General features: G+C 44.5%; 2 protein-coding genes across 21 annotated transcripts in view; one reads left to right on the top strand and one right to left on the bottom strand.

Annotated features, from left to right (window-relative positions):
- Window positions 1–3,468, top strand: part of ESR1 (estrogen receptor 1) — a 250,569-nt gene extending 247,101 nt beyond the window's left edge. For all 5 annotated transcript variants that reach the window (XM_060029773.1, XM_060029771.1, XM_060029774.1 and 2 more), the window contains one exon: window positions 553–3,468. In XM_060029773.1, the coding sequence (XP_059885756.1) occupies window positions 553–787 (235 nt within the window). In that variant the 3' untranslated portion in view covers window positions 788–3,468. The remainder of the gene's footprint in view (window positions 1–552) is intronic.
- A 17,165-nt stretch (window positions 3,469–20,633) lies between these two features.
- Window positions 20,634–24,481, bottom strand: part of SYNE1 (spectrin repeat containing nuclear envelope protein 1) — a 464,275-nt gene continuing 460,427 nt past the window's right edge. For 14 of the 16 annotated variants that reach the window (XM_060029753.1, XM_060029751.1, XM_060029760.1 and 11 more), the window contains one exon: window positions 20,634–21,606. In XM_060029753.1, coding sequence (XP_059885736.1) covers window positions 21,366–21,606 — 241 coding nt within the window. In that variant the 3' untranslated portion in view covers window positions 20,634–21,365. The remainder of the gene's footprint in view (window positions 21,607–24,481) is intronic. The other 2 variants (XM_060029764.1, XM_060029765.1) reach the window with 1 other exon arrangement.

Below are 24,481 nucleotides of genomic sequence, written 5' to 3'. Positions count from 1 at the left end.
TAGGGAGAGGGGCAGGACAAGCCGTGTCAGTTGGACCTTGCATAGCACGGACAGAAATTTAGATTTTATTCTGAGTTACACGGGAAGCAACTGAACAGTTTGAAGCAAGGGAACTTCTTGAACGGTTTATTGCACGTTTAAAAAGCTCTTTCCTGGAAATCTAAAAAAGAGGGGATATATGTATACGTAACTGATTCACTTTGCTGTACAGCAGAAACTAACACAGCATTGTAAAGCAACTATACTCCAAGAAAAATTAATAAAAAATAAAGTAAAATAACAATTTAAAATTTAATTAATTAATTAAATTAAAAAATAAAAACTCTTTCCTACCTGGTAGCCTATCTCATCTGTTCTCTTTTTAGATGTAATTGTGATAGAGGGAAAGAAATTTACCTGCATAGTAAATCCTAAACTGGCTCTTTAAATAGGAAGAAAGGTTGGCATATCAGTGTCGCTGGGGTTTTTCTCACTTGCCCTTCCTCGGCATTTCAGCAGTCCTGGATCTGGGGATGGTCTAAAGTGGTCCTGTCTGTGTCTTCCCGCCCACAGTAACAAAGGCATGGAGCATCTGTACAGCATGAAGTGCAAGAATGTGGTGCCTCTCTATGACCTGCTGCTGGAGATGCTGGACGCCCACCGCCTGCACGCCCCAGCCAATTTCGGGAGCGCACCCCCGGAGGACGTGAACCAGAGCCAGCTGGCCACCGCCGGCTCAACTTCATCACATTCCTTGCAAACGTATTACATCACCGGGGAGGCAGAGAATTTCCCCACCACGATCTGAGAGCTCCGCGGCTCCCCCAGGGCTCTGAGAATCCCTGTCGCACTTTATCCACATCGTGCATCACTCTAGCCGACTTCTGCCCCTGCACACACTCTGGCATGCACCCAGCGCTGGCTTTCTAATATGGGTGGCCATTCATTTGCTTGCTCGGTTCTAAGTGGCACACCTTCTTTTGGGAACAGCCAAAGGGATTATTCCAGGGCTACTATCTTTGTTAACAGCTCTCTCTCTCTCCCTTTGCTACCTTACTCAGCATGAGGATTCCCTTAGCGTTTCATGACTGAGCTCCGTCTACGAGCTGGGCTCAGATGACTGTGCACTTTAGCTACTTGTGACCCAAGGCCTGGAGAGTGGACATTTCACCTCCGTGAATGTGAAGCACTTTTTAATGGATCTTATTGAAGCGTAAGCCACAGGAAAGAATTGAAAGTGGCTCCTTTAATTGCTGACTTGGAGAAAGCTAGGTCCAGGGTTCATTATAACATCCTCTTGTATTCCTATAGTAACATATCATTTTAGTAAAGTCAGACCTTAAAGCTTCTGCTCTGTTGCATGGCTGTAGCAGAATATCTGGTGACTGTGCACCCACTTCCCCTATAGGAATACAAGATGCACACAGGGAAGGAAGAGCCCCTAACTGTCAACACTTTGTCAACTGAATACACTGCACCTTCAGATTTGCTGAATGCTTTACCATTAGCTTTTGAGAGCACTAGGTATAGGTCATGGGTTCCAATTCTTGCTTCCCATGGACCCATGGAAAACAGCAAGTTGATCCCAGTTAAGTCACCTCCACATACACCAGTTCCTTTGTGAGAGATAAGTTCTTGTTTTTTGGTTTTTTTTCCATTTTCTAAAAGAAAGCCCTTCCCCCCCAGAACTTGCAGTAAATGGGCTTCAGGACCTGTTCTGGTGTGATCTCACTCTTATCAGCAGAGGGCGCTCTGCTCGGCTCTTCCTGGTGTGTAACTTACAAGGTGAATTAGGGGTAGTGCCCAGGCTATGACCAAGGGCAGTTTAAATGAGCAGGCACCCTGGTGACACTTTTAGCCCTGGAGCAGTGGGCTTAATAGTAAACGTGCATGATTCTTGCAGGTACTAGAGACCAAAGAGGAAAGCAGGGCAGAAACTGGATAAAACTGTGAGGCTCGGGGTGGCCCTGCCGCAGGCTGCAGCCACTTAGGAGTGCTACTGGCAGACCCCATACTGCACTGCGGGGCTGCCCTGGGGTCCATGGGGCAGTCCTTCTCTTCCTCATTTCCCCGCATGGCCCAGTTTGGAGGCACACTCTGGGCGGGGGAACAGGGCCAGGACTGGAGAGCTCCGTACTCAGGCTGCCTGGGGCCTGGTCAGACCACACCTGCCCTTGGTTGTTTAGAGCTCATCCAACAATCAGGGTTTGGCCTTGAGGGAAAAACAAACAAACAAACTTCCCTAGAGTCTATTTCATTAACCTTCATAAGCCCAGAGGGCAAGACCAGAATTGGGCCATAGGAATCCTTAAACCTATAGGCTAAACAAGAGAGGCCTACTCCAGCCACAGGGCAGATTTCCCTGGGTCTTTGCTTCTCTAAAGCAATTATGGATTATTTCCCCTTTTCAGCTAAAAAGAAAGTTTGGTTTCCTCTGGTGACCGCATCGTCTGTTAACTCAAACCCCAGTGATAGGCAATGCGTCAGCCAACAACCCAGCCAAACTTCTAGGGCTTCTCTTGGGATGCCTGTTTCAAAAGTGGATTTCATCCATTTCCAATGACCCAATCAGTGATCACCAAAGGACTGGGAACCTGGGAGGGCCAAGAAAAAAAAAACAGTTGTTTTCACAAGTGCATCTAAATTGGGGGGCAATTTTATGTATCAGTATCTGCAGTAAGAATGTTTAGAACATAATTCTTCTGTTGTTTTTGTTTAAGAAGCACCTTATATAGTATAATATATATTTTTTTGAAATTGCAATGCTTGTTTGTCAGACAACTGAATGTAGTAATTCTGTTCTGGATTTAATTTGACTGGGTTAACATTCAAAACCAAGGAAAAATGTTTACTTTTTTTGTATTACTACCTTGTGATGTAGTCATTGATGCCTAAGGCCTGGTGATTATTCATTTAAATGAAGATCACATTTCATATCAACTTTTATATCCACAGTAGACAAAATAGCACTAATCCAGATGCCTATTGTTGGATCCTGAATGATAGACAATCATATGTAGCAGAGATTATGCCTGAAAAGGAAAATTATTCAGGGCAGCTAATTTTGCTTTACCAAAATATAAGTAGTAATATTTTTGGACAGTAGTGAATGGGTCAGTGGGTTCTTTTTAATGTTTATACTTAGATTTTCTTTTAAAAAAAATAAAAACAACAAAAAAAATTCTAGGACTATAGGTGATGTAATACCAGCTAAATCCAAACAATAATCCAGTGAAGGGTTTTACATTATTCATCTGAGATGTTTGTATTCATGTTAAGCTACTACTACGTTTGAAATGGGGCAGAGAACACCAGATGGTTGGTATGTTAGCCCGGGAGTTTCAAGTAATTTTTAAAGTCTCTTCTTATTTCAAGTGCCACTAATGGACAGCTGGTACTTTGCCGCTGACATTACTCTTGGGTGTAGGGAACATGCTGTATTTTCCCCCCCCACTCTGAGACAATTTAAAGTTTGAAAGCCATGGTGGATCGGGGTGGGGTGGGTGGGTGAGGGCAGGGTGGGGACGTGGGTTTAGGAATTTGAAGAATGGGAAATATCGTAATAAGAGTCTTGAAAGTATTTTGAAGCAGATCAATACTGGCGCCTGGGGTATGCACCAGGGTTCAGTATTTCACTTGTGCCCTGCTAACCACAAATAAATAGCTGTATCTGACAGCCATTCAGATATAATGGCAGCTTGAGTTTTAGGGAAGAACTAGTGGCATCTGCAGTACAGTCCAAGGAATACCTAGTGGTCTGTGTTTCTTTTAGCCATTGCCTAGCTCCAGGCTTGCGGTAATGATTCTGCAATGCTGTCATGCAACAATCAGAGAGGCTAGTTCATCCAAAGAGAAGACCCTACGTAGGTTGCAAAATCCAGCCCCTAAGGAAGTGTAGTCGTTGATTAGATTTCCCTATTAACCTTACAACTATGTTTAACCATGCCATATCCTATGCCTTTTGGGGGCTGAACAAATAAGGGACTTACTGATAATTTACTTCTGATCCCATTAAGATGTTCTTGCATTAAAACCTTATACACTGAAATGGCCATTGATTTAGGCCACTGGTTCATGAAACCAATTCCAAATCCCTTCCCAACTCTGAGTTGGACTGTGGATACCGGGAGTGATCACTAGGACCACAGTAATGTCTGATATTCACAGGCAAATTTGCTTCAGGAAGCTGGTTATTGGAAAGACAAACAGAGTCATACATAGCTTCTGAGACAACCGTGATTCTCTTTGGTGCAAGTCTTGGGAGGATGATTCAGATGACACTGCACACCTCCGGGATGAACTCCCTGAACACTTACTCTCAACTGGAGCAAATGACTTTAACTGTGGTCCCAAATATCCACCTTTTCATTAGTGTTATCTCTGTTTCTAACTGCAGTTCCTTTCCATTTGGATTAAAGTGAGTGTGGCCTCTTTCTAAGTCACTTAAAATTGTTTCCTAAGTACCTGCTGCCTCTATTATGGTACTTCAATTTGCACTGTCTTTCAGAGATTCAAGAAAAATTTCTATTTTTTTTTTTTTTGCATCCAAATGTGCCTGAACTTTTTAAATATGTAAATGCTGCCATGTTTCAAACCCATCTTCAGTGTGTTTTTACAGAGCTGTGTACCCTGGAAACCACATACAGCCCCATGAGCAGGTGCCTGAGGCACGGACCCCTTTGCATTCACAGAGAGGTCATTGGTCATAGAGACTTGAATTAATAAGTGACATTATGCCAGTTTATGTTCTCTCACAGCTTATAAACAATGCTTTTTGTGCACTACAAGTTCTTCAGTGTAGAGCTCTTGTTTTATGGGGAAAAGCTCAAATGCCGAATTGTGTGTGACGGATTAATATGCCCTTTCGCCGACGCATATACTATTATTGATGTGATTGTTTTGTTGCAGCTTTGCTTTCTTCAATGAAACACACTTGTAAACCTCTTTTGCACCTTAAAGAAAGAATCCAGTGGGATGCTCAAGCACCTTAAACAATTTTCTCTACCTATTTGGTGTTCAAATAAAGACCTAAATGAAAGACGTTTGGTTTTTTTGTCAGCTCCCTTCTCGCTGGTGGTTCAGCACCGGCTGCCCGAGATCAAGGATCAAGGTGGTGACATGCATCTGTAGAGCACAGTGAATTCAGACGATCCGTCTGATGCCAGGCTCCCCTCCAACCCCACCTACCCACCCCCACCCCAACCCAGGCACAGAAGGGAATGTGTGGACCTTAGAATCAGGCAGCCCTGGCCATACTTCTTGCCTCCGGCACATACAAGGTTTATGACCGTTGGTCACGAATTTTCAGAGCCTCGGCTTCCTCATCAACAAAATGGTGATAGCAACACCTAATTCACAGGGCAATTGTGAAGATTATATGAGGTGCTCATTAAAATAGTAGTTGTTTTCTAATGCTTGATCCCAACCCCTTCTTTGCGGGGAAGAAGAAAGAACGAGTGAATGGATAAATGAATGATCTGAAACTTACATAGTTGCTCGGAAACCTCTCCCCCATCATGCACGTGAAGCAGGAAAGTGGTTCATCCCCACCCCATCCCACCTCTGGTTTCCATTTCACGACTCCCTTCCCTTTGCAGAGAGAGATACCTGCTTATTCTCTTTTCCCCATTTTCTCTGTGATTTAACTGGTGAATTGGCAGTGTGGGGGTGGAGGAGATAATGTGACTAACTGAGAGGCAACATAATTCGCACATAGGCTCTGCAGCTAGATTAGTCAGTTTGAATCCTCATTCTACCATTTATTGTGTGACTTTGGGCAAGGTAATTTCCCTGTGCCTCAATTTCTTCACCTGTAAAGATGGATAATAGTGCCACCTGCCTGGAAGTGTTGCTGTGAAGACTACACGGGTTAATTCACAGAGAGCATTTAAGGACAGCCGCTGGCACTTCTCCCTTTCCTGAGTCCTCTCCAACTGAGTGTCTGCACTCTCTTCATTATTAGGATGAGTTTAGTTTTTTCATTGTTTGAGTCATTTGGTTTCCAAGAAGCTTATTTTGTTTTCTTGTTCTATTATCCCTGCACAAGTTCTTCAGTCCAGATTTTCCTTGGTTTCCTCATATCTAAAATGTAAATAAGAACAATACCCACTTCATAGGGTTATTATGAAGATCAAAAGAGATAAATGTCTCAAGTGCCTGGTATAGCACCTGCCCATAGAAAGCTCTCAATACATGTTAGCCATCATTTTTATAATGGTCATTATGCTCTGTGAGCAGTTACATTGAATGGAATCATTGAGAGGATTGAATTTACATTTGCCATTTCGTTATTGCTGCTTTGCACATGTCTCCTGTCTTTTTCATTCCTCTATTCCTCCTTACTGGCCCCTCCTTTGTTTTGGTTAAATAAATATCTTTAGGGTAATATTTTAATTTTTGTTGATTTGTTTTACTATTGTACAATTATTTTCTTAGTGGTTACTCTTACACTATGCATCTTAACCTATCACAGTCTATTTTAGATTAACACTAACTTAAATTTGATACAATAAAATAGAACTCTTTGCTCCAATATAGCTCCATTCTCTACTTCTCCTTCATATTATTAATATTGTCATACATATCTATATATGTTATAAACCCAACAATAAAATGTTATATTTGTTGGCTTACACAACTTTGTATCTTTTACAGAAGACAAGAAGTGAGAAAATATATATATTTATAGACTTTTTAATATTAATCAACATATTTACCATTTTCAGGGCTCTTCGTTTCTTCCTGTGGATTCACATGTCTGGTGTCATTTTTTTCAGTCTGAAGAAATTCTTAGAGTGTTTCTTGTAGGGCAAATCTACTAGCAATGAATTCTCTGTTTGTCTCTGGTAATGTATTTATTTCACCTTCTTTTTTTTTTTTTTTTTTTTTTGCGGTACGCGGGCCTCTCACTGTTGCGGCCTCTCCCGTTGCGGAGCACAGGCTCTGCACGCGCAGGCTCAGTGGCCATGGTTCACGGGCCCAGCCGCTCCACGGCATGTGGGATCTTCCCGGACCGGGGCACGAACCCGCGTCCCCTGCATCGTCAGGCGGACTCTCAACCACTGCGCCACCAGGGAAGCCCTCACCATTTTTGAAACATTTTTCTGGATATAGAATTCTTGGTCATCAGTTTTGCTTTGTTTTGTCTTGAGCACGTATCATCCCACTGCCTTCTGGCCTCCATCGCTTCAAACCTTCAGATGCTCACCTGTATCTGATAAGTCAGCTCTTCTTTGCTACTTTCAAGATTTTCTCTTTATCGTCATTGAACAGCATGACTATGATGTGTTTAAGTGTAGATCTTTCTGTGTGTATCCTACTTAGGATTCACTGAGCTTCTTGGGTGTGTAGATTGATGTTTTTCATCAGGTTTGGGAAGTTTTCAGCCGTTATTTTTTCAAATAATTTTTCTCTCTCTTCACCTCTCCCCTCTCCTCTGTGACTCTCATTAAATACAGGTCAGTACATTTGATGTTGTTCCACAGGTTTCTGAGGCTCTGTTCATTTTTCTCTAATCCCTTTTTCCTCTCTCTGCTCTTCAAATTGGGCAATTTCTATTTACCCATCTTCAGGGGAATTGATTTTTTTCGTCTGCCACATCTTGACTCTGAGGTTGAGCTCCTTCAGTGAATTTCAGTTATTGTCCATTTCAGCTCCAGCATAAAACTTGAGTCCTTTTTTCTTATAAATTCGATCTTTTATTGAGAACCCCTATTTGTTGATTCACTGTTGTCATACCTTAACTCTTTAAACATGATCTCTGTTAGATATATTAATGCATTCATAATAGCTGCTTGGAGTCACTGTCAGCTAAATCCAGCATCGGGGGAGACACATAAACAGTTTCTTTTGACCTCTTTAGTCCCTGAGCATAGGTCACATTTTCCAGTTCCTTTGCATATCCCATAATTTTTTTATTGAAAGCTGAATGCTTTAGACACTATGTCATCGCAACTCCAGGTTCAGATCCCCTTAAAGTGGTTTGCTATTGGTGCTGTGTTCCACTGTTGCTTGTTCCTGTGTTTAGTAACTCACCTGGGTTAAAATGGTGAAATTTGTCTCTCCAGCAGTCGTTGGCCTCAGATATTTCTGCTAGGTTCTTAGATTATTCTTCTCATTTTGGTTTTCGAGTCTGACTTCCGAGGAGCTGCCCCTGTGTCTGTATAGCTTCATGATTATCTAATGACTGAACAGACCTTTCCCAGCACCTGGCGCCAGGAGGACTTTTATCCGTGGCTGATGAACCTGCATGTGGACTGGGGAGCACATTTAGTCTTCAGGCTGTTTTCAAGTCTGACCCAGCTTTTTGCCTGCAGGGTCAGACCGGAGTGCGGCGGGAAGCTGGGCACTTTCCAGCCTCTGCTATACATGTCTGCAGCCTCAGCCAGGAAGGCACCTGCTATAACCACAGCAACAACCTGGGGCTATTAGAGCCTCGGTCTTCCCTGCTCATCCACCAAATCAAGTGAGCCACCTGAGACCATGGGTGGGGGATGGGAGAAGCCCCTGCACTCACCCAATGCTCAGCACTTTTTTTTTTTTTTTTTTGCGGTACACGGGCCTCTCACTGTTGTGGCCTCTCCCGCTGCGGAGCACAGGCTCCGGGCCTCTCACTGTTGTGGCCTCTCCTGCTGCGGAGCACAGGCTCCGGACGCGCAGGCTCAGCGGCCATGGCTCACGGGCCCAGCCGCTCCGCGGCATGCGGGATCCCCCCGGACCGGGGCACGAACCCGTGTCCCCTGCATCGGCAGGCGGACTCTCAATCACTGCGCCACCAGGGAAGCCCATCTCAGCACTTTTTTAAGAGTAAACATTTCTCATATTGCTGTGTGCCTTTGGCCACTTCGCAGAATGCTGAAATGGTTGTGTTTGTCAGTTTTGTTCAGCTTTATAGTTGCTTTTTGGAGCAAGGATTTACCAGTCTCCTCACTGGGCCATCCCTGGAAGCCCCCCTCTCCACATACCCCGTGTGTTGTCTTATCCTTCTGGGGCTACTAAGGAACAGAGCTGTCTAGAGGTGCCGTGTGTTTATTTCCAGTACTCAGCCAGCTTTGGGAGAATGTTTAGCAATCTGTGGAACTTTTAAATCTATCTGTGGGAGTTTGTCAAAGTTGGAGTGCCTGACTGGGACTAGATCCACTCACACACTGGCTCCAGATCACACTCTCCAGTGTGACATATTCTTAAGCCTTTGGGGACATTTGCATTCAGAATTGCCATATTTATTTAATTAATTAATTTCATTTATTTATTTATTTTGGCCACACCACACAGCTCGTGGGATCTTAGTTCCCCAACCAGGGATGGAACCCAGGCCCCCCTGCAGTGGACGTGCAGAGTCCTAACCACTGGACCGTCAGAGAATTCCCGCGAACCGCCATATTTAGATTTGCTTCTCAAAAAATACAGAATGGATACCTGGGGGCAGCAAATTTTCGTAACTTTTATTATTTGGACTACGTGCCTTACAAAGCTAGTTTTATGTTCACATTCATGGTTGCGTAAGAGTGCAATATTTGTAGCTACTACCAAAAGACGAGCACTAAGGCCAGGGGAGAGACGTTCATTCAAGAGAGAGGTACATTTTCTGACAGAACTGTCTACAGATAATCTGGGACACCTGGTGGAAGGTACGGGTGGAGTGAATTCCTTACAGCGGGAAACATCTCTGCATGGACTGGATAACCGCCAAGCCAAATGTTGATGGAATGATCGCAGCAGATGGAATGATCTTTGATTTTCCTTTCAACGCTGAGTCACAACACGTGCAGGGTCACACACACACAAGTGCCATTTTTGGGGTGCTTCACTACACCAGATAACAGCTTCATACACATTTTTGCAGGTCATCCTTACAGCTGTGATATGAGGGTAGATATATTATCATTTTTATTTTACAGATGAGGAAACTGAGCATTCATACAGTTACGTAAGTTTCCCAAGATCAGACATCTCTTGAATGGCGGACAGTGGATCAGTCCTCCTGACCTGAAACATGATTGGCACTTTCTAAACTGGGGTTTGGGCTTCCTAGGGGTTACTTAAAAGTCACAGAGTACATATGAAATTGTACTCAAGATCAGAGAAAGTGTTAATTTTTGTATTTAAACAAGCTTTCACATTTTATGGGTAGAAAGAAAAATTCCCACGAACGTTTAAGGCAAAATGTGACTCTTAGAAATACGGCACTTGGGCAGGATGCTTCATGTTATGCCCTCCGACTTCTGGAGAAATGTGTCCCCCTCTCTCGCTAGTGGGTGGACCTTGGGTAGGAAAGTTTGAGAAACATTTCTTCTGCTCACGTCCCTGGAACTTGGTGCCAGTGTTCCTGGTTTCTGAGGTCACCCAGGCACCCTTCCTGTCCCTGGTTTCTGCCAGGAACAGTGGGTGAGCTGAAGAGTGATTTTCATCTGTCCCTTGGCACCAGGAGAAGCTCTATTTCTAGCTGCTGACCTGAGACACTGAAGTCAGAGGCAGTGGCACCCTCACTGGCAGCAGGGCCTGTTTCAGTGTGACCGTACCTGGGCCAGGCTCATGCCCTTCCCTTGCCCCAAGACCAGCTCCTAGCTCACAGCCCCGGAACAGGACCATGGCCCACGTCTCAGGCACTTGGTATCTGTGTAGAACTGACAAAATAGGAGCTTTCATCCTAACTAGACGAAGGTGAAAACAACAACGACAACAAAAAACACACACACATAAAAAACTGCAGCAAGGAAGCCCTGGAGGCAAACATTTTTAAAAGTGATTTCGAAACGGGGTGGGATAACGTCAGAGGCCAGGCCAGCTAGGAGCAGAGGAAGGGACTCTGAAGCGTCCAGCTCCAGACTTTGCCAAGAGCCAGTCCCCCAGAAGGCCCTGGAATAGACAGTGCTCTGGGTGCCTTCGCAAACTCAGCGCTCCGCTAGCCCCTTCCGCAGCCGCGCAACCTGTCGTCAGATGTCTTTTCATTGAGAAATCAGTAATTGTGGGAAAGGCCAGAGAAAGAAACATTTCACCGGCTGCATGAATTCAGGCTCAATGGGGTGTAAGCTGCAAAGATTCCTCAGTACTCCCAGATTTATAACCAGAAAGAGCACGTGTCAATACCCAGGGCACCAGACCACAGGCTGGAGGGGCGGCAGGGACAAGGGAACAGCACAGTCAGCAGCGGGCGGTCCTGCCACCGCCTCTGGGAGCTGCTCTGCGTGCCCTCCCAGTCCCTTAAGGACAGCGTGATTAAGGAGGGGACAAACCTGGGGCTCAACAACGGCAAAGAAGGCATTTCCTTCAAAATGAGGGGAAGGGCTGAAGGGGCCAAACGGGGTTGCTAGATGCTTCAGTAAGACTGGATTAAAAAGCTAGAGCTATTTAAGAGCTAAGAACCCATTCATTCATCTCTGACTTTATTATTAAATATTCAGAAACACCCATTAACAATCCTTACAAGCCAATGTATTCTTGAATGCAAAAAGAAATGTATATAAGGGAAAGCATTAGCAAGTTTATGAAAAGACAGGAGGCTTGGATAGAGAAGTTGGTTGTCAGTACTTGGCAATATTGGTATCAACTTTTTCTAGCCCAGGATCACGAGAACCTGAGTCCAGGAAGTAGGAAGACCCGGATCCTGAAAAGACAGAACCCCAGGTGGCTCTGGGCTTATTCCTGTAGGAAAAGCTGCTGAGATTTAGCCTTGGTTTGAAAAAGTAAAGGAAAGCCTGTATCAGAGAGCTTAAAGCACTCCAGGGAATTTTTCGTTTATTTTCTATGATTTCATAGAGGCAGGAAGATAAAAGAGATGCCCTTTCAAACGTCCTGTGTCCCGTTTCCACTAAAGTGTTCTGACAGGTGAGTCTCCCCATTCCCCAGCTCCCACCTCTCTGTGACCTTGGAGACACAAGCCTGCAGCAGCTGCCAGTAGACCTCTGGGTACCACAAAGACCACCAAGAGAAGACACTGCTTGATGAAGCCCCCAGGGGAATGGTGCCAGGACCTCACCAGGACCTCAACAAGAGCCAAAACTCTGAACGAACAAGGTTTATCACCTGCCAAATTACCTCACCATCCTGGTCCCATACTTCCCATTCCTGCTGAGCTCTGGGAAGCCACATGTACACTCTCTCTGCCAACAGGAAGTCCCCAGCCCTGAGAAAGCAGCTCTGCGGAGGGGCCAGAGCTTCACTTTTCTAATGGCGGCATTCACAGCTGAGGGAACAACGAGGACCGTTGACCTGGCAGGTGCGCCAACTAGGGCTCTGCACACGCAACTTCTGAGAGGCCAGGACCCTCTATGCCTATTACTCGTGGAAGAAGATGCCATTTCCATTCCAAAGACAAAGCTGACAGCTCTGGCCTCACCTCACCCCACAAAATCCAACAAAAAACTGCGGAGATGAAAGAAAGAAAGAATTCTTCATGGCTGTCACAGAAGTGTTTTCAGGGGAAGAATTCCCCGATGGCAGCCACACTGAGGTGAGGGATTGTAGATCGAGTGCTGAGCCGAGCCGGTGGGGATGTCGTTCTGAGAAGTCCAGTCAGGAGAAGGGAGTCTGAAAGGCTCAAGGTCATACTTAGTGCAGCTCTCCCACGAACAACTCCACTAATGGTGTTTGTCTTGGGCGACTCTATCTCTTGAGGCAGCTAACTTTTTCTGTAAAGGGCCGGAGTAAGTGTCTTACTTAATGTGGCTGGCAATAATTTCTCATTGGTCTGTTTTTGTTTTACAACCTTGAAAAAATATGAAACCCATTCTAGGTCAAGGACCTACAAAAACAGGCCACAACCTGTAGTTGGCCATTTGTCTTGGTCTATAGTTTTGTGACCTTTGTCAGGCATCATCAGGCCAAAGGTCCCCTCTTCCTCAGCCAGCCAAGAAGACAGTGAGAGTCTGGGGAGGTGATGTCCTGAGGGAACCCCACCTGGTGAGGCAGTGGGAGGTCCTCGGAAATGCAAACCCGGAGACGCTCCTCTGTCCCTCTGGCTGATTCTCGGGTTTTCAAGTTTCTAAAAGCTTTTCTCCTTCCCCCCCGGCAAAAAAAAAGGGTAAAAATGAGTGTGGGAAGAAGATGTGGAAAGCTCTTCTCAAAAGCCATTTCTGAAATCCATTTGAAACTGGAATGAACAATAATAAACTGGTCAGCATCACTGCCCCTTAGTACTTGCCTTGTACTATACAACACATACCTTGTTATCGCCTCATAACAACCCCAGGCAGTGGGTCCTATTATTATCCCGTTTTACAGAGGAGGAAACTAAGGAACAGAAAGGTTAAGTAACTTGCTCAGGTTACACAGCTAGGAAATTGCTGAGCTGCGGATTGAGCCCAGGTATTTTGACTCCGGAGTCTCTGCTATAGGTAGAACCTCTCTAATAAGACTTGGACAAAAAGGACTATATAAACGTCCAGATGCTTCGTGTTCTGCTATCAGTTTCCTACTCTGATCTCAGACTCCATGGGGGTAGGGGGAAGAGGAGGGACTGAGCCTCACTCCCAAGCCCGATTTTCGGGAGGAGAATCGGTCAGGAGGTTGTTCAGTAGGAGCAGAGAGCAAGCAAAACGTAAAGCAGCGTGAATCTCTGGCGCCTCTACCAGAGAGGCAAGGCGCTAGCGGAAGCTGCCCGTGACTTCCGGTGTCCCCGCCCCCATCACTTCCTGCCATCAGGCTGTCCCTGATGGACTGGTTTCACCTGCCAGCAGAGTGACTCCTGGAGGTGGGAGGTCATTTAGGAAGTGGAGTTTTTTCCTGAACAAATGAGTTCCATTTGGAGGACGGCTCTCCCGGGAAGGCTCTTCTCTGGGGCTTCGGCAAGTCCCCTGGTCCGGTGGCCCCCTCATCGCAAATCGGGGGCTTTCACCACTTTGCTCTCAGGTCCTGGAACCTGCAATAAATCCAGGATGACCACTTGGAGTGGGCTCAGCCATTAGGATTCTGCCACTTTCAATAGATGACCTGTCACCATTTATTTTGGGCATATCAAAAAAAAGTTTTTAATTAAAAAGCAAATCAAGTGTCTCCTCATGAAAGAACAGAAGTACCTTTTTCTTGTCTTTTAAACGTATTATTATTAGTGCAGCAATTTGGATCTCAAAAACAAATCACGCAAGGGTTTGGGGGAGGGATAGTTAGGGAGTTTGGGATTGACATGTACACACTGCTATATTTAAAATAGATAACCAACAAGGACCTACTGTACCAGCACAGGGAACTCTGCTCGATATTCTAATAACCTAAATGGGAAAATAATTTGAAAAAGAATAGATACATGTATAATGTATGTATAACTGAATCAATTTGCAGTCTACCTGAAACTAACACAACATTGTTAATCAACTATACTCCAATATAAAATAAAATTTTTTTAAAAATGGGGGCATATAATAGAAACCATTCTACATCGTTTTTTTAAAGAATATATGGTAGACATCTTCCTCAATAAATAGATTGGTCTCACTTTTTAAAAATAGTTGCATTATAGTAAACACTTTATGTATGCACTATAATTTATTCAACAAGCCCTGTGCTGACAGACATTTGGTTGCTAAAAACTAGTGATAACAGGCGGTATCCTTGTCTTGTTCCTGACTGGCACTGAGACAATTATCTATTTATTTGGAACATGACAAAGTAGTTCCCTGCTTCACAGCAACTACATAAATAATTCCAGATAGATTATAGACCTACTTGCAAAAAGTACAAGCAAACATTTGCATAATCTTGGAGTGGAAAAGGCCATCTTAATATACACTATCCAGAATCTATAAAGGAAAAAGAAACTGTCAGATTTGATGACATAAAAATTAAAACTTCTTGGGCTTCCCTGGTGGTGCAGTGGTTGAGAATCTGCCTGCCAATGCAGGGGACACGGGTTCGAGCCCTGGTCTCGGAAGATCCCACATGCCGCGGAGCAACTAGGCCCTTGAGCCACAACTACTGAGCCTGCGCGTCTGGAGCCTGTGCTCCACAACAAGAGAGGCCACGATAGTGAGAGGGCCGCGCACCGCGATGAAGAGTGGCCCCCGCTTGCCACAACTAGAGAAAGCCTGTGCACAGAAATGAAGACCCAACACAGCCAAAAATAAATATATAAAAAAAATTAAAACTTCTTGTGTGACTAAAGTCAAGACAAGTGATATGATGTACAGGGTTAATTTTCTAATATGCAAAGAGTTCCTTAGAAATAGCATAAAAAGAAAAAACAGTGGAAAAATAGAGAATAAAACAGGCTTCACACACAGGTAACACAACTGGAACAATCCTGTCATATAAACTGGTCATGGAAATGCACATTTTAAAAACAATGAGCTAATGTTGCCTCAACTGGGCAACATTTTAGAAAATGGATAACATCTATTCCAGACCTTCGGCACAAGGGAATCACCCAGAGAGCTTCAAACAGATACTGATACCCAGAGACCAATGATTTAATTGGTTTGGGGTAAGGCCTGGGGTTCTACATTTTTAAACACCCCCTGAAAGATTTTAATGTACAGAATTTGAACATTAATAATTTGGGATGAATTCCCATAATTTGGAAGCCACTGCTCTAGGTTTAGGGAGGGTCTGAGGAAAAGGGTTCTCTTCTCCATTATGGGTGGGACTGTAAATCATTACCACTTTTTAGAAAATAATCTGGCAGAATTTATTAAAGTTTATTAAAGTTTAGAGTATACATACCTTTTTGATTCAGTAATTCCACCTTGAACAATGCAACTGGGGGAAATAAAAGCAGCACTACACAAAGACATGCATGCATATGCCTACAAGCATGATTAACGCAGCACTGTTTAAACAGCAAAAACCTGGAAGGAAACAACTGTTGAAAAGAAGATACTGAGATGTCCAATGCAGAGGAGATAGACACATATGTATAGATATGTCTGCGGAGTATTGTTCGGTGAAAAATGCAAGTCACAGAACAATAAGAATAGATCCAGTTTTTAAAAACACATGTGTACACTGTTTGAATAAGAAAATCAAAAGGCATAGAAAAGTAACATCAAATTGGGAGATAATTGAGAGGGACATAGGAAACGGTTCATTTTTCTTTAGAAAAGAAGAGAATCTTTTGTAATTCAAATACTTGATTTTTTTTAATAATTAGCCTTTAAAATAGACACATATAAAAAAGAGAAAGAAATGGGATTTTTCTTAAGAAGAATGAAAACTTGTAACAAAGTAACTAATATACTCTACTATACTTCATAGTGAATTAATAGTTATGTATACCATCTATTAATATTATTTATTATATAGCTTATATTTATATATAATTGCATATATCCATCATTACTAAACTCAGTTATACTATATACTGCTATAATTAAGACAGCAATGGAAAGATAGATCAAGAACACAAGATAGAGTCCAGAATAAAAATCCAGTTTTATATAGAAACCTATTATTCAATGAAGCTGACATTACAAGTCGGTGGGGAAGACTGTTTACATAGCACGCCACTGTGGCAGCTGGTCCCAAAACGAGGAAACCCAGGGCAGGCGGTGGCTCAGAAACCCAGCCTAGAGCCCAAAGTGGCGCGTCCTTAACAAGTTTCCAGGTGACTCTGATGCTGCCGATCTGGACCACACTGCGAACCACTGGGAACCACTGGCCTGGACGGACTGCTTTGTAGCATGACGCATCATGCCTACAGTTTCTGGTCAACCTGTAAAGCCCACGGGGAGGTGTGGTGTGGAGGTGGGGCGTGAGCTGTGCAGGTGGCTGGCGGTTGGGGTGGCTGCCTGAACTGTCCTCGATGTGGGCAGCTGTCTGGCAGCTTCACCTTCTGAGTCCAGCAACTGCTTCAAGAATGTCTCCTGCGGGGTGTAGGCCTGGGCTGGGAACGCACATCTGTGAGGCCCTCACGTGACCTCCTCTGGAAGATTCTGGATTTCTTCTCGACCACCTGTGGCATCAGATGCAGTCATCTGCTGCACGGCTGACAAAGGACTTTCTTCTCCTGATACAATTGGGCTTTTCACATTTGGTTATGATCCTGCTTCTGTATTAGGTAACAGGTTAAAAAAAAAATTGCAAGTCTGATTCATGTTACTGTGACCTTCATATTTTAGAAAGATTATATCCAAGTCCCACTGGCTTCCTCGGCTCCCCGGATTAAATGTTCCTCGTTGTTCAGCCTGGGTTACAGTGTATCGCCCTGGTTTTCATTAGCCATTTTCAACTTTCCAACTTCCTTAGCCTTTCAAGATGCTCCTGACTGACCACAGAGTTCAAGTGAGTTCCTCTGGTTCCCACCTTCTGCCCAATCACCAACAGAAACCCTCCCCCATCTGAGGAGCGCTCTGCTGCCCTGCAGAGAAGGCTGCTTAGCAGAGGCTGCCAGAAGTGCCCCCAGTTCCTTCACTTACTCACCTGAATGGGGGGGGGTCTCCTCCCCCAGGTGAGGCCCCTCCCCAGGTGAGGCCCCTCCCCCAGGTGAGGCTCCTCCCCCAGGTGAGGCCCCTCTGTGGCAGTCCCCAGTGGATTCCTGGTGGATATCTTAAAACTCTGAGGGAGAGGTTAGTGAGAAGCCAGGAACCGAAGACTAAAAGTCACTCCTTTTAAGTTGCATCATCTCTGGGTTACTTTAGGTACAACAATGGGCCATGGTTATCACAATATATTATTAAGTCTGAAACTGAAATGACCACTCTTGGTGAAACACCTGCTCTCAACACCCGAATTAACATCTTCGTGCTGCACGTGACTAAGCCAGAAAGTGAAGACCACTCCACCTGCCCCATTTCCACACTCTTCGAAAACGCATCCCTCTATAACGTCAGCCAGGTGACAAAAGTTAAAAGGACGGGAAATTTGCTGACAGAAAATGAAGAGACTTAGCAGGTTTAATCTCCTTTTTCCCCTCTAAATTAGCGATTGTTTCGGTTTGTTCCCTTCAAGTGTCCGCATTATCCTTCACCCCAAGTTTCAGGACGTAATTGGTGGAGGAAAATACAGAGGCTCCTATACATCAAAGGCCCAGTGATGACGTTTTAATGGGTAATTAAACGGGAAGGGATGAGATCCCAGCTGAAACTTGACGCCGGAAGAGTTTGGAGCAGTTCCTGCCCCACCATGGTGGGCGTTCAATACATTCTTGTGATCTGAGTGGATGCCGCACTTCCCGGGCATTTCTGGTCCTATTCAGCATATCCTCTGAGAATATTTTACTTCCGTATGATTCCCTATGGGTACATTTGGGGATGGTGATGGTGGACTGGTGGGCAGGGGCAGAGAACCCAGCTACTGGGACTGCTTTCAGGTCCATGCAGACCCGCTGGAGACCCTGCTTTTCTAGCCATGATCGGCTCTCATAAATCAATTCGCTCCACGTTTCTTTGCTTTATGATCTCTTAAGTGGCTTGCCAATAAAATTTTGTAGCTCTAATTTTTTAATATTTGGCCCCAGGGCATGGGCTGTAAACCTGCCTACCCCAACTTGCCTTTTGACAGTAGATCTCAGCTCTCGGCTTCCTGAACTACCCATCCTAGCCTTTTGAAGGCATCTCTTCTCATTTCTCACAAAAACAAGGGAAGCTGCCGCCCCGCCATTTTCCAGGAGGCAACATTCCTGCTCCCCGGGCATAGTTTCCACAAAAACCTTTCACTCCTCCCTGGACTCTTTAGTAAATCATTACTTTTAGTTTCCAACTCTTTTTTTTTTTTTCCTCTCCATCCTAGCTTTATGGATTTTTCTCTTTCCTCAGCTTTTCTAATGTTTTTTGTTTGCTTGTGCAAATCTCATTACCAAGGTATTATTAATCCTACCCTTCCTCTCTTCGCCCTTCCTCACCCACCACTCTCTGAGGACATCACTCCCTATCTCCAGGCCACAGCAGGGCCCCGGAGAGCCCTTACCCGGAAGTGAGGGCCTTTTAAACAGCCATCAGTGTCCTTTTAGCCCCTGATTATTCTTTCAAACCCTGCTCCTCGTCCACAAAGCCTCTGTTGACCACGATCTCTCTCTGTTGCCTGGGAAGCTGCAGGCACAGGCGAGGATGCTCCTAATGGTACTGTGTCCCCTCCCTCATTAAGCAAGGGAGATTGTGTGAGCTCTAGACAGAAACCCTAGTCTCTTCTGTGGCTGGCTCGGTCCTCGCTGGACTCGTGTGTTATCATCTGGGGAAAGCCAGTATCTCATGGCTTTAATGCTTACACTCACCGGGGCTTCCTACTTCTGTCCTGTTCCAATGTTCTTTTGTTTAAGTCTTCAAAAAATTTAATAGAAATGCACGTTTTGCCTTCTGTTGAGTGTTTCACAGGGGTTTTAGAAAGGCACAAATGGGACTCTAAGAGTTTTCCCTAATCAAAGCCGCACTATTTTCTCAGCCACATTTAACATTTAATTTTTCAGTGATGGGAAATGCGTAGTCAGTTAATTGCCACGTGGAGAAGTGGCTCTGAAGTGTCCTTGTGCTGGCCTCCACCAGGACCGATGTCTCATTGTGTGGTGGCTTCCGTAACATGGCAATGTGTGTCTCTTGAAGGGCTGGATTGCTCTAGAAGCAAGACCAGGACCTCCAGGTATTTGGAGCCGGGGTGACAGGGAAGCGAGGGAAGAGCCAGGCCTGAAGAGGGCCCATCTCAGATGAGGGTGCAGGGCATCCTTCAACTCCAGTCTCCACCACTGCTCACAGCCTTTCCAGAAGCAGGAAGACAGGAAACGTTACACACAGGTTTGTCGTCTTTAGAAAAGAACATCTCAACTCTGATCTTCCCTGAGCAGATTGACTTAGAAGGTCTGCAGTGAGTCCAGAAATCAGAAAGCCTAAACCACCTCGAGACACTTGGCTGGGAAGGCACTCAGGCTATGAACATCATGGAAACTATGGAAGGCAGTTCCAGGTAATTCTGAGTACCCCAGTTTGGTTTAAATTCTCAATTTAGAGCAGGATTTGTAAACTAAATACCTCCGGGAGTTAGGCTGGTACAGGCGATGAGAGAGGCTGATAGGATAGTCGTGCAAATGTAGTAACTGTCTCCTATTCTTCAAGGGACAGCAGCCATGTCACTCCAGCAATTACTGTCACGTGGGAATGTGTGTCCAGGACACATGAGTTTTCCATTCTCAAGAGAAACCTGAAACGTGGACTTTATATAAATCCTCTCCCTCCAATTATTAAATGGTGGATTAAAATGCCACGAGTGCCAAACAATTCCATGAGGGGCCCTAGCTGGCAAGATCGGAGGGACAGAATAAAATCTGATTGTAGTTGGACTCGACTGATTGACTACAATTGTATTTCCTCTGCTAGACAACGAAAACAGAAGATTTTGGAGCAAAGAAGGGACCTGACCAGAAGAATGCTTCAGGGGTATTCACATGGCTTTTTGGTACCCTTGGGATGGAGTGGAGAAGGGGCCTCAGTCAGGAGATTATAGGAGGTTCTTCCAATTGTGCAATGAGAACAGAAAAGAAAGGAGAATACGAAAGATGCTGGGAAGCAAGAGTCTGTGAGATGTGACTGGCTGTGGAAGGAGAAGGAAGAAGGAATCATCCGGAGTCCTCTATGTCTAATATACACTACCTCTATTCATCCTTTTCCTTTAATATATGCTTATGTTTTAGCTTCATTTATTCCACCAAAAGTGATCATTTAGGTTGCGTTCTGATAAGTGCCTGCTTAATAGGGAAATTCAGAATCATTTCTTTAGGGAGAAAAAAAGCACAGACAAAATATTTCATAATCTCTATAATAAATGCAAAGAAATGGATACAAACAAAATGTGGCTTTAGCAAACTGTACATACATAAATATCATTTTTTTACTATAACATTCGACTTTTTTTTCCACATAAAGCCTCCCATGATTTTATTACATCCAATTTTTCTTTATACCTTTAAAAAAAGTGCCTTTTAGATTTACAGCATGTGCTTCTAAAGCAAGGTTAGAACATCATGCCCCAAAGAAAAACAAGGTAAAAAAGCTGTCACATAAGCTCTTAAAAACCGTATGTTACAAGGTTCTCAAAGCTCTTCAGCACTGGTTGACGGGTAGATTGTTGGATGCCGACATGGTGCTCAGGTAGCATCGTTTATGGAGGGGACGGAGCGCACTGTGGGGAAGCTGCCCACATGGTCTCTCGAAGTCCCTGGGTGTGCACAGGATGCACCAAAGGCCCAGAGGGCACTTGTCCAGGCGACGGTGGAGGTCCTGAATCTCTTTAGTGCTGAGGCTCAGTTTCACACAGAATATCTTCCAAACCTTCTGCATCTATTTGCTCGCTTCCTGTCACTGTTTATCATCACCTCCGAAGCCATGATGTGCACGCAGGGGATACGGAGGGGCGCTACAGCTGCCGCACCGAGGGCATCCGCCGAGATTCAGGTCCTCTCTTTGCTAGTCTGGGATCGCCCTTGGCCGAATCCCCTCATGCTACCAGCACTGCTGCAGATGGCATTGCCTGGCTCAGAGCGGAGGAGGGCCATTTGTGTATCTGAGCATGGGGTGGAATGATCGGGCAAAATTGTTGGAGAGGGCGCAACTGTAGTCCTCCTGTGACATTGGTACTAGGCAGGCGAGCCCAATGAGGAACAGCAGGAGAAGCTGAAGAGGAAGAGCCGCTCGGAGGACTCTGAACAGGAAGGCTCGGCCGGACCGGGCTGGCCGAGGCTCAGAAAGGGAGGAATCGGAGCCACCTTTTATGGACCTGAGAGAAGAATCGACATCAATGACTCAAATATCTCAAATGCTGGATGGACGCTGCTTTATGCTTCCTCACCTTCCTGGAAGCTAAAGGGTCAGGCTGAACACAGCCCAACCTGGCAACTAGTTGCCAGTAAACCCAGGTCATCTCCCCACCACCAAAGGAAGCGCTGTCTGGAAAATGCACTGATGAAAAATCGACATTTAGTCAACTAAAGGTAACTAATTGGGTTCAAATTCCACCCCGTAATTTGGTAAAACATTTTCCATCAACAAAGAAAACTGCTCCACACACACTCTACCAGCATAAATGAAGTACATCCGGGATCATTAAAATGTGGGTGTTTGATGCAGTACGTTTTTGGTTTAAGAATATCAGGCAAAATTAGTTGCTGTCGGGACGATACAAGGCATCCCTCCCATCTAGCCGTCCTGGATGTGCCAAGGTCCATGCAGCAAGACAAGAACAGCTGCGGTCATTTTGCACAGACCCACAGAGTTGAATTATTCTTAGCGTATACCCTGGTTTCATCTTGCACTGAATCAGCAACTGGCCCTGACATTAGTGGGTTCCAAAGCTGTAAGAACAAGGATGACAGTGGAGCCAGTCTACAGATCCCTGGTGCTGAATGACACCCATTCCAGGCTGACTCTTCTATCCCTAGCTCTGTGAATTTGGGAAGTTCCAAGTTCTCCTATCTACTTTAATTTCCGCATCTACGTTGAAACAGTGCCTTAGAGATGAACCATGAATTTCAGAATTCGTAAGGAAGACTGCCTGGGAAATGTTGAAAATGGAAGTAGGTTCTCAGTAGGGGGCACTGTTTTCTCTTTGTGGGCATCCATGAGTGTTTTGCTACTAGTGGAAAAGATGAGGAAAGCAATGTTATCTACAGGAGGAATTCTGTACGTATACACACACACGCACAACACTGCAGAAGCAAAAAGAATACATGTACCAGTGGACCCACTGCCCCATACCTAGCAGGAATTCTCTAATGGTTTAATGGTAAGAACATTGAACGTCAGGCCACTGGAGAAATACGAAGGTGTGAAAACTGTACTGGTTACTCTGTACGTTCCTCTCATCAGAAAACACTATGTCTCCAGTTACGTTATTAGCCATTCATTTCTGAAGACAGATTACACTGGTATCAGCGAGGGATAAGGAGCGACACCAAAGAAAATAAATGTTAAAATAAAAAACAGACATAATCCCCTTAAAAGGCAACAGAGGGACGACTCAAAACTCTTTCATTAAACTACCAAGAAATACGTGAGACGAACAGACTAGACTGGCCCCGAGAAGCCCTGAGCAGCCCCGTACCACACTATTTCTACTACAGCTCGAAGTGTGATGAAAAAACAAATCCCTGGCCTGAATTGGGACTGTGTTTTTCTGGTCTACAAACCTTGAACAGCTCACTTCACCTCTATGCTACAAGCTCTTCTTCAAATCCTTCAAATTAGACTAAACGGTCTTCCAACTTCCAAGTTCTGTTTATACATTTTACATCTTCTACTGATTGGTCAGTGTGAAGAGTCTGCCAACTGGGAGGCCACAAGAGTTCAATCACCATCTAGTGGTCAAACTGATTAACTGCCCTATGCTAAGACCAATGAGTTGTTCCCAAAGGGCTGAACAGGACAAACTGTATATTTCGTGATGATACATTAAAGTATAAAAGAAGTTATGTCACACACCTGTTAAATAGAAACTTCTCTAGTTCACCTAATTATGAAATATTTGTGTTGAGATAAGGCCTGAGAGAGTATCTAGTCCATCTTTACTTCTGTAGGTAAAGAGCTAAGGAGAGTTCACATTTGATCCTCTAACTGCTGGGCCACAAAAGCATGTGTCTTGGGTTCTCTCACTTAATTCCCACAACAGTCCTCAGTGTGCCTGTCACCTTCATTTTAGAGCCGATGTAAATGAGGTACAGAAAAGTAAGGGAACCAGCTCCAGGTTATACAGCTAGCAAGGGGCAAATGAAGATTTCAACTCTGGTATTTTAACTCCCAGAACTTGAACTTTATAAATAGAGTAAATTGGCCCCAAATCCACCACTAAAGGAGGAGCTCTAGCAGGAACTCAGGGTTCCAGAGTCCCCGCCTACTGTGCTCTCTGTTACGTTTTGTTGTTTGGTGACATAAATGAAGGGCATCCAGGCCATATTTATGTCACACGTCTCTCACATATAGAAGCAAAGAAGACAATACTTGTATCCTAAAATACTGGGAGGTGAGTGGTTTCCTCATGTCTAAAATAAAGGCCTCTAACCATAAGGCTGTGCGGTATGACACAGATCATCAAGTCAGAATATGGATACGAGGGCATTTTGTTTTGAGGCAGTTGCACAATCGTGGGAAAGTAATTTAGTCTCTCTGGCCTTCAGTTTTCTCCTTTGAAAAGATGAAGATGCATTAACAGCATAAAATCGTTTTGGTTCTAACAATTCATGAATTCAGCAGTTTAAGTGTCTGGAGAAGGAAGGGATAGTTACCCATGAGCTCTGGATTGAATCTTCCTTCAATACGTCTTTTGCTTGACCTGAATATACGCCCTGGAAAACAATCCTCTCCACCTGTCACCTGTCTGAGTCATAACAGAAGCACAAAAGAGAGCTCCATGTTTCTTTATTATCTGGTGTTTAAATAAAATAAGGGCGATTTCTAACGAACTCTTTTTCTTTAGGAGACACTTAAGGACATTAGTGATGGGCAGATTTATGCATATAATTGATAGTAACAATCTGACTGACAGCGCTGAATAGCCCCTCTTTGTCAATTATTAGCTTCTTTGAACAATAAAGCCAAAGATCAAGGGCTACACACCGACTAGTCCACTCCTGAGAAAAGCTAGAAAGGTCACCCTCTTT

The sequence above is a fragment of the Delphinus delphis genome, chromosome 14 (assembly GCF_949987515.2).
Source record: "Delphinus delphis chromosome 14, mDelDel1.2, whole genome shotgun sequence".
In the NCBI taxonomy this organism is placed as follows: Eukaryota; Metazoa; Chordata; class Mammalia; order Artiodactyla; family Delphinidae; genus Delphinus; species Delphinus delphis.
This window is presented reverse-complemented; position numbering and strand designations above follow the sequence as displayed.